This window comes from Epinephelus lanceolatus, chromosome 16 (genome assembly GCF_041903045.1).
Source record: "Epinephelus lanceolatus isolate andai-2023 chromosome 16, ASM4190304v1, whole genome shotgun sequence".
Classification (NCBI taxonomy): Eukaryota; Metazoa; Chordata; class Actinopteri; order Perciformes; family Serranidae; genus Epinephelus; species Epinephelus lanceolatus.
The window spans coordinates 36662929-36679892 of NC_135749.1; the positions used below are offsets into that span (position 1 = coordinate 36662929).

Genomic DNA, 16964 nt, shown 5'->3' on the forward strand with positions numbered 1-16964 from the left:
CTATGGAACATTACTTGCCTAAACCTAACCTACACAACATAACTTGCCTAAACCTAACCTAACCTACATAACTATATGTCAAGTATGTAACTTGACATTAAGTAGGTAATGCCATTTGTGTGTTACTGATTGGTTAGATATCATATTAACCACTAAATGGGGGTGCATTGACTTCCTAATGCTCCACTTTATTGCAGTCTTTACCAATCAGAGCAAGTCTTTCAGTGCAAAGGTCCTGATTTTTCACAATTCAAAATCTCATCAGCGTTATCAAGTGAGGCTATTTGTCATAATTCCAGGCTCAAGGTTTCTGATGACTCCGCTTTGATACAGCGACTGCACAGTTACTGGCAGTCGACATCTCATATTATCTCAGCATCATTAATAGTCCATTAGTTGCAGTTAATTTTGATATCTGTCATAAATAATAAATATTTTCAAGTTATCAGCTGTTACTCATCTGCACAGCAATCAGACTGTCTTACCTTGGAAGTTTGGATCTCTAGGGTGATAGTTTGTTTAGGTAAGTGTATTTCATATCTCAGTAAATCATTAACCTCTCTTGCTGCCTTTTCATCTCGCATGTATCAGGTGGCTTTCTGGAGGTAAAAGGTGTCAAAAGCATCGTCATCTGTGGTTTGACAAGCTGAAAACAAAGAAACGTGAGGTGGAGGAGGTCTCTGGGTTCTGGCAATCAGTTACTTATCTATTGCTCACACCTGGTCCAGAGGTCAGTGCTGTTAAACTTTATCTCCCCTTTCCCTCAAGTAGTCGGATGTTTCACCTCTAACTGTCTGTCTTTCTGCACTGTGAGATTTGTAATCGGGGCCATGAGTTGGTTGAGGGAGTCACCGAAAAAGAAGAAAATTATTGTGAGTATTGGCTTTGGTTCTGATTGATGGCAAGGGGGGAAGCCACCATGCACAAACACAGGCCATTTTTATATAGTGAATACAAGTTCAGGAGAATCCAAGATGTGGTTTGTTCAATATAGTTGTTCAACCTTTACTTAGACTGCTGTTGAAAAGTTTGCACAATCCTGCCACAAAAGCTTGCTAGGACTACCTAATATGTACCGAGTGGTCTTTGATGTTTTAAGGTTGTAGAAACTCCTCTTCACAAATGTTATTTTATATGAAAGGTATGTTTTGTACATTGAACATACAACATTGGTTCAACCAGACTGACAACTGAAAGGGCAGAAAGAGACAAAGATTCCCTCTACGTCTCATAGCGACACACCAGGTACCTTTTAGCATATCTAGATAGATTGATTAGGTAAGTGATGTAACACTACTTTAAAATAGCATTTCTCAATGGTAGTAGTACCGTCCCCCAAGGGGCGCTCAGAGAATGTTGGGGGAACGTCAGTGCTTGGAGCAATATTTTTGAAAGGGGGGTGTTTTTGTGTGCCTGTTCACAATTTTATCATTATACTTGCTTTTACCATCATTATCTGAAGCTTTTTTTCAACAAGGATTTTCCTGCTAAAGATGAGGCTCATGTGCAGCTTTTAATTTCTAGGCCTACTATGGAATGGTGCGCCCTGGTACCTCGCTTTTTTTGCATTGTATGATGCTGTCTGCACAGTTGGCTCTTCCTACTCTTTGTAAGATCTAGTTTAGGTTTTCCACCTCTGATGAAGAACTGTGCAAAGCCGCTTCCCTGAACTTTATCTTACGCAGAAGCAGTCCCAAATGGGACTCAGCATCTGTCAGACTGTCTGAGGAGGATACCAAAACGCAGAGCAATAACATATTGCACAACAGACTATAGGGCAGGACTTCTTTCCCTCAAAATATTATGACTTCATTCTTGACTTGTCAGAAAACACAGGTCTGGTCTGCTGACAATGGGAAAGGAGACTGTATCCTATTTTCAGTTGGTTTATCTGTGTTTGAAAAAAACTGCGTACATGCGCTAATACATTATTGCTCTGCATTTTGGCCTCTCTGTTGAAAAATAACTCCCGACAGGGTAATGTTACAACTGGCATCAATATTATTCCCCATTACCCTATCGGGAGTTATTTTTCAACTGTCACCGGCTCACTATACATTATCCTGCTTAGAACATGGCTTACTACTAAAACATTCAAATGTTACAACTGGCATCAATATTATTAAATTGCTGGCAGAGTGTATTGACAGAGGAGAGGCGTTCACCGGACAAACTGCGGCCGTTTTCTGGAGCAGAGGAGAGGATTTTACTCCAATTCTCCCGGTCGGAGATGCTGGGTGCCCAGTAGCTGCGAAGGCTGCCCTCAGTGACCGACATGATCTCCCTGCTCTCCAGGCCAGCTTGGGAGAGCTGTGTGGACTAACGTTAACTGATTTTGATGCTCCTCAGTCCGTTGCTATGGCGTCCCTAGCAACGGAGCAGCAGAGCAGTGGTGATACCTCAAGAAATAAACACAGCAGAATTGTGTTGAGTGACCAATCAGAATCAAGTATTTAAGAGTGCCATGTTCTAAAGTTATTTAAAGTCTACTTATTTATGTACTTTACCTAACGATGTTGTGTTACATGGTGTTTCATGAAGTAGTTATGTTGTGTCACAATGTACTTACGTTCTGTACATGGTTATTTTCAATGAAACTACAATCTTTTCCTAAATTTAACCAACTATTATCGTCCTCTAAACCTAAACTGTGACTGCTGCAAAACATGAACCACTTATTTAAAACTGCGACTTTTAAAATTGACTATGATGTGAAGACATTATGGTCATTTCTCATATTACTGCAAAATCAGGTTGCATTTATCATTTCACTTTATTAATCCCAAAGGCACGGTGACTCAGTCAGCTGGTGTATCACATACAGTGACTAAAATATCTGGTTGAGTTTATCTTCAATATGTCATTTGAGACATTATGAGCTCTTTAAAGAAGGAGTAGGCAATGTGGATAAAATACTCTACTATGCTATGTGTATATTGTTCTACAGTATATTTTCTGGATAATCAACTGAGAAACTGTTGATAGAATAAAAAACCAAACACAAATGTCTGTGTTTGGCTGATCCAGAAAAGTAATACACCTAATACATCCAGAGTGACTGATGAGATTGCTACCTTGGTATGAATGGGGTAGTTAATCTCTGACAGCTGACACATTTGTATTGTCTATTAAGCCTAATTTCCCAGAATGCACTGCCGAACTGTTCCCATCATGCACATTTGCAGTCTTTTGGGACAATACATACATTTTTGTCTTCGGACCAGGAACATTGGGCCTCATTCACAAACAGTGCGTACGCACAAATCTGTGCTTAAACTGCGTACGATCATTTGACACATCCGGGATTCATCAATATTTTCTTACCCGAATTTGTTCTTACTCTGCGAACAAATTTAGAACTGCCTCAGACCATGCGTATGCACAAATGAGGATGGCCAAACTGACTTAGAAAATGCAAACACATACCTTTAGGTACATGCAGAGTCTATAAAACCACATTCATTAAAAAGAGATTTAATTAACATTTTTTAAAATCATTAATTTACTAATGTATTGGCCAAATGTATTAAATAACCATGAAATTGACACACGTTCAGCATCATTGTGACAATTAAAATATTAACAACAACATGAACAGCAAAAACTATCACTCCATCAGCGTGCAGATGATCTGTAATGCCGACTGCCATATCCTTAAGGCTGTGGCCCGCTGGCCAGGAGGCACCCATGACTCATTTATTTTGCAAAACAGTACAGTGGGAATGCGTTTGGAGGCAGGGGCTGTGAGAAGTGGATGGCTTGTTGGTGAGCATCTTTTGTTCTAGTCTTTTATTTCAATTGTTTTAAGTTAGTATTTTTAGTAAGTCTCTATTCCGTTAATGTTAAAAGTTATATTGTTTGGGTGACCGGGCATATGGCCTTAAAACATGGTTGATGACACCATACGCAAACCCTGAAACCCCTCAAGAGGTGCGCTATAATAACATACATACCCACACACGCGCCGTAGAGCGCACTTTTGGCGTGCTTAAGGGCCGTTGGATGTGTTTGGATCGGATACAGCCGGTGGCAAACTACTTTATACCCCTGAGAAGGTGTGCAAGATCATCCTGGCATGCTGTGTCCTCCACAATCTTACAATGACCCATGGCATTCCTGTAAGACCCGGCACCATCGCTTCTAACAAACTATGAAATGTACTACTTCTCTCCTCGCGTAACCGCTTCCTTCATTCATAAATCAACTCTAGGCAAGTGGTTTCCTTATATGGAGAAATGGGGGCGTGGTAGTATGCTCATCACAAATTGCGTGCACGCGCCTGTCAATTTAGAATGATTCTGATTCACACACATACGCAAGATGGTGAGAACAAAATTGGCCGATGCGCAGGTGTCATGAATCCCACGGTGATTTTGCGTATGCACTTATTTTGTGCACAAAGTAAGAATATTAGTGAATGAGGCCCATTGTTATTAACAGATAAGTGTGCAAGGAGCAATCTGCCCACCAGATTTAAGACAGATGAATGCTTTGCCTTTTGAACTGTTTTCATGAAAAACATCTGAAAACAAACACAGATGTGAAACCAATCTGCTTCTGCTGTTGGAAATAATGAATAAAAAGTTATTTATTTTTTCTCCAGTCAAACCTCTGAGGGAAAAACATCATCAAGTCCTGGAAACTCAAATTATAATTGCTTCAAACTGTGTTTTCATAAATGTTAATAATTCAAGCTATTGTATAGCTTCACATCAGATTTCCAGAGTTTGAGGAAATGTGCTAGATCATTACAGTATAAATGATCTCAATCACTGGAATGCAGCATAACATCACAGTAATTATTTTGTAGACAGAATTTAGACCATTTTACTGCTCGAATCAGCTACAGACTGAAATTAAACATAGTTCCACTGCAACAGCTTTAAAATTATTTGCATCTGTTGATTATAAGAGCACAACAGAAACAGTAACCTTGAGAAGTGCGCAGTATTGTGAAAATCATGCCAAAGGCAGCTTTGAACTTGTAATCTATGTGTTTGTGTTGTGTGTGTTTGTGTGTTACAGATCGGTGTCTTGGCTGTATCCATTGTGACCCTCATCCTCGGTCTTGGACTTGGTCTTGGATTGGATTTGCAGAGATGTCAAAACAAAGGTGCTGTCACACGCCCACACACACACACACACACACACACACGTATATAAATGTCTCTGCACTCTCACATCAGAAAACCTTCCTCTGATCTGAAACCTGGGTTTGATTATCATGTCTTTAGACTGTGGTAGGAAGCTAGAGCACCCATGTTGAAACAGAGAGAACACACAAACTCCACACAGAAGGAACAGTTGGCCTGAACTCAGAACACTACCTCTTCAAGGTGAAAATTTCATGCTTTTATTCAGCTTTGTCATGCTGTATGAAAGGTACAATTACGGAAGGCACTGGAGTAGGTTTACCACACATTCTGGTTTTCCCAGGATTGTTCTCTTTTTGGGTGCGACTGCCCTCAATATTTCCTGGGACACAATTTGTCTGTTTTTTTGTAAAAATAAATAAACTAAATAAACTTCTTATTTAGAATATCAGACTTCCAAAAAAAACAGGATTCTTTGTATGCTATTCTGTTTTCTCTTCTTTATGTTTAGACGTCCACTCCCGTGTCTGTGAACAGGTAAAAATTCAGTAGAACACAGTGACGATTAGCCATATGCCTATACTTCTTTTTTATTAGTAGCAGAAATACGAAAGTTTACCTTTGTGAATAAACGAGTGCTTAAAATGGCCTTGAGTCTCACTCTAAATTATATGCACATCTCCCTGAGGTAATTTTGCAATACAGCTGTTAACAAAGTATATTTGCAAGTATGGTTTAACACCCTGCATCACGCCTTGCATTGCACGTCAAATGTCCTGGTTTTTCACAAATCAAATGTGGTAACCCTGCATCAAAGGCAAAAACAGCGCCCAAAGGATGTCTGTATAAACTGGACAGCTGCCAGGATGGGATCATTGTGGCGTGATGTTATGTCATTGTTATTGTTTATACTGCCAATGCACATGTTGTACACTAGAGGCTGATGCTGTTGTGTTACGTGTCACGCCTGTCACACGCTGTCTAAAATCACACAGTGGAGAGGAATGATTCTGCTGTTGTTTGGTTTTGTGCAAAAATGCAAAGGATGCCTAAAGAAGGAACTTTGTAGCGGCTCTATAGTGCCATCTGTGAAAAGGGCTGCTGTGAGGCAACGGTGCAAACCACCGCACCACTGGCTGCTGGGTCACAGAATCTGCTGTGTTAGCTTCATACAATAAACAGCAATGTTCTCTGCTTTCACTTTATAAAGGCATCAGACCCACAGATGAAACTTTGAATGTGAAAGCATTCAATTTGGTGGATATGCAGTATAGAACGATTTTATAATTTGCAGCCTCTGACATATAATATCTCATAAATACACCGTCAGTTATTTAACCAGCTGGTAGCTTTGAAATTTGAAAGGTTAATCTCAATATAGTTTTACTAAAAAATATTTTAAAAAATGGGACGATGTTGTTGTTTCCTAAAGCTGACACTAAATATTACTAAAGAGCTATATTTTACCTTTATTGATGATGACAGTTATTACTAAGTGGTACCACCTATTCCTCACTGACCATACCCAGCAGCATGGCCATAGCCAGCTATGAGGTCACCAAGGTCCGGACCTCAGTAAAAATTTCAAAGAGCAAAAAATAGAAGAAGCCCCAAACAGCATGGTAAACATATTAACACACTGGACAGCTTTGATTTTGAAATGACACAAAGGAAGTTATCTGATGTATCGGCGGAACACGGAAAACTTGAATTCAGTTGACAGGAAGATACTGCTACTGCTAGCTGACAGACGAGGTGAGTGAATGACAGTTTTTTTTATTATTATTTTAGTGATGACCAAGCAGCCCACTGTAAGTTACAGTTTAAGAAAAAGTTAAATTCTTGCTAAGTAAGCTTTAGCTGTGACACAATGGGTTGAAAGCTACTGGCTAATCATGCATGATGTGAGCTCACTAAAGGGGAACTAATGTTTTTTTCAACCTGGGCCCTATGAGTGATAGGATGTTCAATATTTGACATTTCCCCTTTACGAAGCTAGGGCTGACCTGCCTGCAGCCCGTGAGCGTGTGCTATATTAAATAATAGGGCACTCAGACAGTGTCAAACAACGTCAAAATACGCCCGCTAAAAGTGTATTGTTTTCACACAGACAGGCTCAGATTGTTAGTATAATTATCCACCAACATAACAGAAAGGAGAAATGAACGTCTGTGTTTACCTTTAGCTGGATTCAGACATGTTCCTCTGCCTGTTGCTGCTCCCTCTCTCTCCTCGTCCGTGTACGTCCGTGTACTCCGTGTTCAAATAAATACGGGCAGTCTTCAAATTCAAATGGCTCATCCAGATCCAGTTGGTCAAAATCGGGTAAAAATTTGGACATGTTCGTTGTGGCAAGTCAAAACACTCAGAGTGTGAAAGTCTGGCTCTGAAATCTCACACCTCGCGAGATTTGAGTTGTTGCAGGAAGTTACCGCTGGAGTGACCCTACAAACGCAAGGAGTTACTCTGTTTGGAGTAGTCATGGCTGGATTTTTACACAGTTTAGACCAGCTCGATCTCGTACTTGTGTTTGTGTCATTTTGGTATGAATTTTGGTAAAACTGGTTAAAGGGGTCTCTTAACCTCTCACCTCATATGTCTCAGTGAAAATGGGTTTCTAGAGTCCTTAGAAAATCTCTCTCCCTCCTCTCTCTGTCAAAAGACCATTATTGTTGTACTAAACCTACTAGTACAAAGTAGCCTGGCATAGAAAAACTATCACGTCACTGTATAGGATTATGTACAGACTATAAAGTAGCTACTAGCTAGAGTGGTCCAAACTGCTGTTAAAATGCATATATTTTTTTTAGTCAAATAATGTGAACATTTCCTGCAGCTGGGCCAACATTGCTGACAATGGCATTATAACATATACTGATGATACAGCCATCCTGGATCTCATGTCTGATACATGTGACACAGCTGTGTAGGTACAGACATGAGATCCAGAATTTTGTCTAGTGGTGTGGTAAACATTTTCTCATCATCAACATCAATAAAACAGAGGAGAAGATATTCAACCCCAAATCTAGCAAGACTGTATGGCTGCAGCCTGGAGCGTCCCGTCTCATGGCTCTCATATCATGACCTCTCGTCTGGTGATAAAGAAGCCACGCCCCCCGAGCTTCTAAATTTCAGAATAAAAGCTCGCGCCTGACACTATAGTTGTTTTAAACATAATATTGTATTTTGTAAAGCTCGCGTCTGACACTATAGTTGTCTTAAACATAATATTGTATTTTGTAATGTATTTTAGGAATCCTGGTAGATTTTCCTGGTAGAAAAGTTGTTTTAAGCATATGACTGCAGCCTGGAGCCTCTCGTCTCACGACCTCTCCTGTGTTAAGCATATGACTGCAGCCTGGAACCTCTCGTCTCACGACCTCTCCTGTGTTAAACATATGACTGCAGCCTGGAACCTCTCGTCTCACGACCTCTCCTGTGTTAAGCATATGACTGCAGCCTGGAACCTCTCGTCTCACGACTTCTCCTGTGTTAAACATATGACTGCAGCCTGGAACCTCTCGTCTCACGACCTCTCCTGTGTTATACATATGACTGCAGCCTGGAGCCTCTCGTCTCATGACCTCTCCTGTGTTATACATATGACTGCAGCCTGGAGCCTCTCGTCTCATAACTTCTCCTATTGTATTTTAGGAATCCTGGTTGAAAAGTTGTTTTATACATAGTATTGAATCCTCTTCGATGTACTGTTGCTTTGTGTTGCTTTCACATGTTGTCCTTTCATAAAATCATTTTATTTTTTATGTAAAGCACTTTGAGTTGCATTTTGTCTGAAATGTGCTATACAAATAAACTTGCCTTGCCTTGCCTCAGTGTTATTGTGTGTCTCAGCTTGCAGGCTCTGTAGATATCTGACTGGCACTGCTGCTTGTCCTGTTCATGTGTTAGTTGACACACACATATGCACACATACAGTACAGGCCAAAAGTTTGGACACACCTTCTCATTCAATGCATTTCCTTTATTTTCATGACTATTTACATTGTAGATTCTCACTGAAGGCATCAAAACTATGAATGAACACATGTGGAGTTATGTACTTAACAAAAAAAGGTGAAATAACTGAAAACATGTTTTATATTCTAGTTTCTTCAAAATAGCCACCCTTTGCTCTGATTACTGCTTTGCACACTCTTGGCATTCTCTCCATGAGCTTCAAGAGGTAGTCACCTGAAATGGTTTTCCAACAGTCTTGAAGGAGTTCCCAGAGGTGTTTAGCACTTGTTGGCCCCTTTGCCTTCACTCTGCGGTCCAGCTCACCCCAAGCCATCTCGATTGGGTTCAGGTCCGGTGACTGTGGAGGCCAGGTCATCTGCCGCAGCACTCCATCACTCTCCTTCTTGGTCAAATAGCCCTTACACAGCCTGGAGGTGTGTTTGGGGTCATTGTCCTGTTGAAAAATAAATGATCGTCCAACTAAACGCAAACCAGATGGAATGGCATGTCGCTGCAGGATGCTGTGGTAGCCATGCTGGTTCAGTGTGCCTTCAATTTTGAATAAATCCCCAACAGTGTCACCAGCAAAACACCCCCACACCATCACACCTCCTCCTCCATGCTTCACAGTGGGAACCAGGCATGTGGAATCCATCCGTTCACCTTTTCTGTGTCTCACAAAGACACGGCGGTTGGAACCAAAGATCTCAAATTTGGACTCATCAGACCAAAGCACAGATTTCCACTGGTCTAATGTCCATTCCTTGTGTTTCTTGGCCCAAACAAATCTCTTCTGCTTGTTGCCTCTCCTTAGCAGTGGTTTCCTAGCAGCTATTTGACCATGAAGGCCTGATTGGCGCAGTCTCCTCTTAACAGTTGTTCTAGAGATGGGTCTGCTGCTAGAACTCTGTGTGGCATTCATCTGGTCTCTGATCTGAGCTGCTGTTAACTTGCGATTTCTGAGGCTGGTGACTCGGATGAACTTATCCTCAGAAGCAGAGGTGACTCTTGGTCTTCCTTTCCTGGGTCGGTCCTCATGTGTGCCAGTTTGGTTGTAGCGCTTGATGGTTTTTGCGACTCCACTTGGGGACACATTTAAAGTTTTTGCAATTTTCCGGACTGACTGACCTTCATTTCTTAAAGTAATGATGGCCACTGGTTTTTCTTTAGTTAGCTGATTGGTTCTTGCCATAATATGAATTTTAACAGTTGTCCAATAGGGCTGTCGGCTGTGTATTAACCTGACTTCTGCACAACACAACTGATGGTCCCAACCCCATTGATAAAGCAAGAAATTCCACTAATTAACCCTGATAAGGCACACCTGTGAAGTGGAAACCATTTCAGGTGACTACCTCTTGAAGCTCATGGAGAGAATGCCAAGAGTGTGCAAAGCAGTAATCAGAGCAAAGGGTGGCTATTTTGAAGAAACTAGAATATAAAACATGTTTTCAGTTATTTCACCTTTTTTTGTTAAGTACATAACTCCACATGTGTTCATTCATAGTTTTGATGCCTTCAGTGAGAATCTACAATGTAAATAGTCATGAAAATAAAGAAAACGCATTGAATGAGAAGGTGTGTCCAAACTTTTGGCCTGTACTGTACATGCACGCACATTCACACTACAGGATAAGCACTTGTCGTAACAATTTCCCTGTGATGTGTGAAAGGAATATATAATACATATATAAAATATATAAATAAAACGAGTCTTTTAAAGAATGCAGCTTTTTTTATTTCTTTAGTCAAAACATCCAGACTGCAGCTGGCAGAACTGGCTGCAAAATCCAGGGTGGGGATCCTCAGAATGAATCCCCCGGAGCTCTCCCATCTTCCCACGTCCAACATAATCTGTGGGTATAGCAATAACAAAACAAAAGCATATTCATGTGCATGGTGTTAAGATTTGTTTTTTTGTTGCAGACACAAAGTCATTTTACCTAGTAACATTTGAACATTTGAATTCTGTTAAAAGTACAGTGTGAATACCTGGCATGCAGCTCTTAAATGTGCAGTTGCACTGAGCGCAGTTTTGTACAGAGTACATAACGTTAGGTATTAGCTAAAAAAAAAAAACGGTAAACGCTAACGTTTCTTCAAATAAAGATGTATGTGTTAACCCAAGGGACACGTAGTATCATCTTACGTTTAAAATGCAACGTTACAAATTATCCGGATGGTTAAAATTGTAAAGTTAAGAGTTTAACCGTTTTATTTTTTTAAATGGATAGTAAAAAAACTAGTCTCTTTGGGAATTTACCTGTAACGCCGCTGCCATCTTCTTCTTCTTCTTCTTCTCCTCTCGAATTTTGACCCTGTAGACTTGCTGTTGCACACGCCCAAGTCATGACACGAGAGGTCATGAGACGAGAGGTCATGAGACGAGGCTCCAGTCTGCAGCCATACCCGTCTCAAATCTAGCGGAGACCATTCACCAGTGGTTATCCCTGACCAAAACATGCTCCAGGTTGAATCATATAAATACCTGGGGATACACATCGACCATAAACTAGGTCTGCACTAGGGTCCTGCAGCGCCTACACTTCCTCTCCAGACTGAGGGTCTATCTATCTATCTATCTATCTATCTGTGTGTGTATGTGTATATATACATAGTTATATACATATAGTTATATATATATATATATATATATATATATTTATATATGTATATTTGTGTGTGTACATATATATGTATATTTATATAAATATAAATTTCTTTATCTTATGACAAAACTTGATGTCATTATTTATTTTTAGCTGAGCCGTAAGCTGAAAGAAGCCCTTCAGTAGGTTTTGAAAATTTCCTGATTAACAACATTCTTTAGAGATGATTAAATCTATTGCAAACATGACATTCCCGTATCCTCTTTTCTTATCATGCCATAGGGCATTTCCTAATAGCAGAGTGGTGAGTGGCCTGCGTTCATCGCCTGCTTACTAAGCACACACGTCAGACAAAGCATGTGTTTTACATTTGGCACACTTCCTGGAGGCATTTACCTCACCCTCAATTCTGTGGTGTCTTCACTCCTTTTTTTTCATCAGTAGTTGTCCTTGCCGATGACCTGGATGAAATGCTGACTCATACGAGGAAAAATACATGCCGTTCCATATAAGGCCTCAATTTTTGGCCTTGCATTGTAATACCATTCTTAGTGACGAAGCAGCTGGCGAGATTATTTTGTTGTTTTTACCTTTTGTTCGGACCTGTGTGTAATTGACAACAGAGTGAAAACTTGAATTTCCCCTCGGGGATTAATAAAGTATATAAAAAAAAAAAAACCTCCCCTTTTCTACTTACAACATACATATCAATGTGCTGAGTCAAAGCTAACTGAGATTTTTCCACTGTTCTCTGACTTACTGCATGCACACTGGAGGACAGTTTTCATTTGACTTCATGTGGATGAACACAGTAAAAGTCTACAGGTGAGGCAGCAGCGCAGAACAAGACTCTGGCGTCCTGTGCACCATACACTGTTATGTATATTTCATATACAATTTTCATCCAATTGAGTCAAGTGCACCCCACTCATTCTAAAATAAATATTTAGAAATAGATAAACAATAAAAATAAAATAAAATTTAAAAAAATGTTAACGTAATTAAATAGAATTAACCTGAGATGGATTAACTAAGATAATTTATGTAACTAGAATTTACCTAATGTACTTAAATTAAGCTTTTGTCATTCCTGTTATAAATTCTGTGCATTTCAGATAGGTGTGTGATGGGGATCTAAGGTTGTGTGTATATACACTCACTGGCCACTTTTTTAGGTGCACCTGTGCAACTGCTGATCTACTGATATTTTCACTCACAACCATCTCTAGTGTTTACAGAAGATGGTCTGAAAAAGAGAAAATATCCAGTGAGCGGCAGTTCTCTGGGTGAAAATGCCTTGTTGATGCCAGAGGTCAGAGGAGAATGGCCAGACTGGTTCAAGATGATAGAAAGTAACTCAAATAATCACTCGTTACAACCAAGGTATGCAGTGGACCATCTCTGAACCAGCAACACGTTGAACCTTGAAGCAGATGGGCTGCAGCAAATTTGGAAACAGAAGATTGGAAAAAACGTTGCCTGGTCTGATGAGTCTGGATTTCTGCTGCAACATTCAGATGGTAGGGTCAGAATTTGGCATAAACAACATGAAAGCATGGATCCATCCTGCCTTGTATCAGCGGTTCAGGCTGGTGGTGGTGGTGTTATGGTGTGGGGGATATTTTCTTGGCACACTTTGGGCCCCTTAGTACCAACTGAGCATGGTTTAAACACCACAGCCTACCTGAGTATTGTTGCTGACTGTGTCCATCCCTGTATGACCACAGTGTACCCATCTTCTGATGGCTACTTCCAGCAGGATAACGCACCATGTCACAAAGCTCAAATCATCTCAAACTGGTTTCTTGAACATGACAATGAGTTCACTGTACTCCAATGGCCTCCACAGTCACCAGGTCTCAATCCAATAGAGCACCTTTGGGATGTGGTGGAACAGGAGATTCTCATCATGGATGTGCAGCCGACAAATCTGCACCAACTGTGTGATGCTATCATGTCAATATGGACCAAAATCTCTGAGGAATGTTTCCAGCACCTTGTTGAATCTATGACACCAAGAATTAACCTTGATCAAAATCAAAACTATTGGTATGAAAATATTTGCATCAACATGAGGAAAAGGTTTGTCCTTCTCGGTTTTTGTCTGTTCAGGCTTTCACCAGTTTATAACAGTTTCATATGTTTGATAGCTCTAGGCCTGTACGGGTTTTATTACAACCTGTTTCATCTCAATTATCCTTCAAATTTGGTGAAACCTAAATTCTTACTCCTTGAAAATATGTGGTCGTGTAGCAGTAAGTCAGAGGTTACAGGACCTGCTGTGTCATCTTGTGTGGATGATGAGGCTTCCTCAGTTCTGCTGGCTGCACAGAATTTTCCAGTTCAGCAGGTGACTTGAAATGTGACGTATGAGCGTGTCTCATACGATGTCAAAACCCTCCCACAAAAAACTACAAAACCTTTAGTGAGGATGACATACAGGGAAGATGATGAGTGAAACATAAATACAGGATTATCCGGGACGTGTCAGTACTGAACACTGAACCACTGCAAAACCAACAGTGACAGACAGTGGAAAAAATATCTGGCCATCAGCCATTGTTAAGAATAAGACATCCTATTATGAGAATGTTAAGAATAAGACATCCTATTATGAGAATGAACTTTTAATTTTTGTCATGAGTTGAATTTAACCTAAAAATCTTAAATGTTTGAAGAACTTTATATTTATTTTATATTTAGTTAACAATTATTTTTGAAAATATGTTGTCTAAGTCACAGCATCACTGCAGTCATTTTAACTAAAAAAGAGTAATATCATATAATAAGGTTGTAACATATCTAGTAATACTCTGACCTAGTTTAAGAAGCTTTACATTTCTGTTAAAGGAACAGTGCATGAGATTTAGGGGGCTTTAGTGGAACCAGCTGCCGGTTGCAACGAGGTTAAACTTCTCCTGGTTAGAATTCCCTCAGTGTTCATTGTTCAGGAGAATTTTACCGCTAGCCAAATTATCCACAGAGGTCTCTTCCTCTCCAAAACAAATGAATCTGGTGATTGAAACCGGTAAAAACACTGAATAAAGCTGTTTCACGTTAAAAAAACAAAAATCAGTGACTTCTCCAACGTTGTTTGGGACATCGCATAGGCTGTTAGCCTAGCACCTGCTAATGTGTGTTCACTTTTTTTCTCTGATAACTTAAGATCCAGACACTCGTGAAGTTTTTACCAGAAGCTGAATTATCCACAGAGGTCTCTTCCTCTCCAAAACAAACAGACCTTGGGTCTCATTTATAAACATTGCATGTCGAAGTCTCCTTGAGCAAGATACTGAACCCCAAATTGCTCCCAATGATGCTTCCATCAGTGGCTGAGTGAGTTTAAAAAAAAACCTGAGTAGCAGGTGGCACCTAGACCACCAGTGTGTGAATGTGACTTGTAGTGTAAAAAGCACTTTGAGTGTTTGGATGACTAGAAAGGTGCTATACAAATGCAGGTCCATTTTACCATTGCAGAAATTGACGAATATTTTCTAACGCACGCCATTTTTGGCTTTTGTCCATATGTACATTTTTAGTATGCACTGTTTTATAAGTTAGACCCCTAGGGATCTGAACCAGTAAAAACTCTGAATAAATCAGTTTCACGTAAAAAAAAAAGTATGTTTTTTCAATGCTCTCGTGGCTGAGGAGCTGCTACCTATGCCCAATACCTTAAATGTCTTAAGATCCAGACATTCAGGAGGCTTTTACTGGGAGGTGAATTATCCACAGAAGTCTTGTCCTCTCTAAAACAAACAGATTTAAAATGGTAAAAACACTGAATAAAGCAGTTACATGTAAAAAAAAAAAAAAAAATAGTTTCAATGCTCTCAACACAGAGGACATGCTCACTATGGCTGATGCAAAAACACTAATCTCCCTATCTAGAGCCAGTGGTTGCTTTTCAGAGTCTGACTGAGACAAGAAGCATCTATCTTTTGATATATTTCTAAGGTGATAAAAGGCAGTCTTATAAATATTAGAGATGTGTTTCTGGGAGTTAAGATCAGCATCCAAAATCACACCCAAGTTTTTGACATGCTCACATGATGAATGATGTAACGATACTATAAAATATAAGGTGGCTGTTTTGACACAAATTCTTTAATAAACGTGATTCATTAAATCACTAGACTGAAGCTGTAATTGTGAGAAAAGGAGGCATTGTTTCATGAGAACAAAGTTATATTTCAGAGAGAAGTGGTAATATTTATATTAATATATAACTAGGGCCCTGTTTCAGAAAGCGGGTATAGTGAAGTTAACCCTGAGATGAAGTTAACTGTGGGTTTTCAGAGTCAGACAGAGAGAGTGAACCTAACCTGTTAACTGGCTGGTTTTCTTCAACAAACCCAGAGTTTGTCTCTGTCTCCTATCTCTGACACAGCCAGACATGCTGTTTCATCTCCTTATTGATTCACTCCGTATCAAAGAGCTGATTGAACCAGCTGTTCTGAAACTGAAGTTTTCCATCTTAGGGTTAGTCAACTTAGAGTTCAGGGTTAAACTGAGAGTTTGTCAGACCTGCTTTCTGAAACAGGCATGTGATATAGTGTTGACTCTCCTAGTATCTACTTTTGCAACAGGTATGAGATCATTTGTTTTCCCCATCGGTCATGATCACCTAAACCCACACAACTGAGTATGAGAACCAGGTGTGTCTCCTCCAGACAGATGAGCCAAACACAACACAAGTTATCTGTGATGGAAAATCCCACAACTCAGACACTCATACACTCCAGTCTCACACTCCATTACTGCCACGTCTTTTTCATAAATAATAATAACATTTGGAAAGTCTAAAAGAGCCATAAGATTAAATCTTTGTATCCCCATTCAAGTTCACAGTGCACTAAACTGAAAGTTAGCCATTTGGCCAGTGGAAGTTAGCTGCTCAGTCACACTAGGCAGAGCTCAGCTGGGCTCTAATATGCTTGCTCTATGGGCAGCAAAGTGCAGAAGTAGTAGTAGTACCCATGATCCCCAGATCTTCTAGGTAATTTTATATGGAGCAGCCGAACCATTTTAGCTCCATGTGCCCCTGAGCAACATCGGAATGAAGGTGACCCAGTGTTCAACACTGTATCAATTTTTCCTACTACACCCATGATTTGGAGCTGAGAACTATAGACACATTGTTAGTTTTGGTCTTTTTTGCAGAAAACAAGCCTCATTCTTTATTTGTACATTAATAGCAATAGTAGATTAATAACTGAGAACCTAGTTTTAAAAAAGAAAAGTTAAATATTTTAATTTACAAACCAGGTGTGTTCCAGTTGTCTCTTTGGATAGTAGGCAG

General features: G+C 39.9%; 1 protein-coding gene across 1 annotated transcript in view; it reads left to right on the forward strand.

The window, feature by feature from the left end:
- Positions 1–716: 716 nt before the first annotated feature.
- The window catches only part of LOC117263020 (venom phosphodiesterase CdcPDE), a 90114-nt gene continuing 73866 nt past the window's right edge, over positions 717–16964 (forward strand). The window contains exons 1-2 of the mRNA XM_078176048.1: positions 717–872; positions 5026–5113. Of these exons, the coding sequence (XP_078032174.1) occupies positions 831–872; positions 5026–5113 (130 nt within the window). The 5' untranslated portion in view covers positions 717–830. The remainder of the gene's footprint in view (positions 873–5025; positions 5114–16964) is intronic.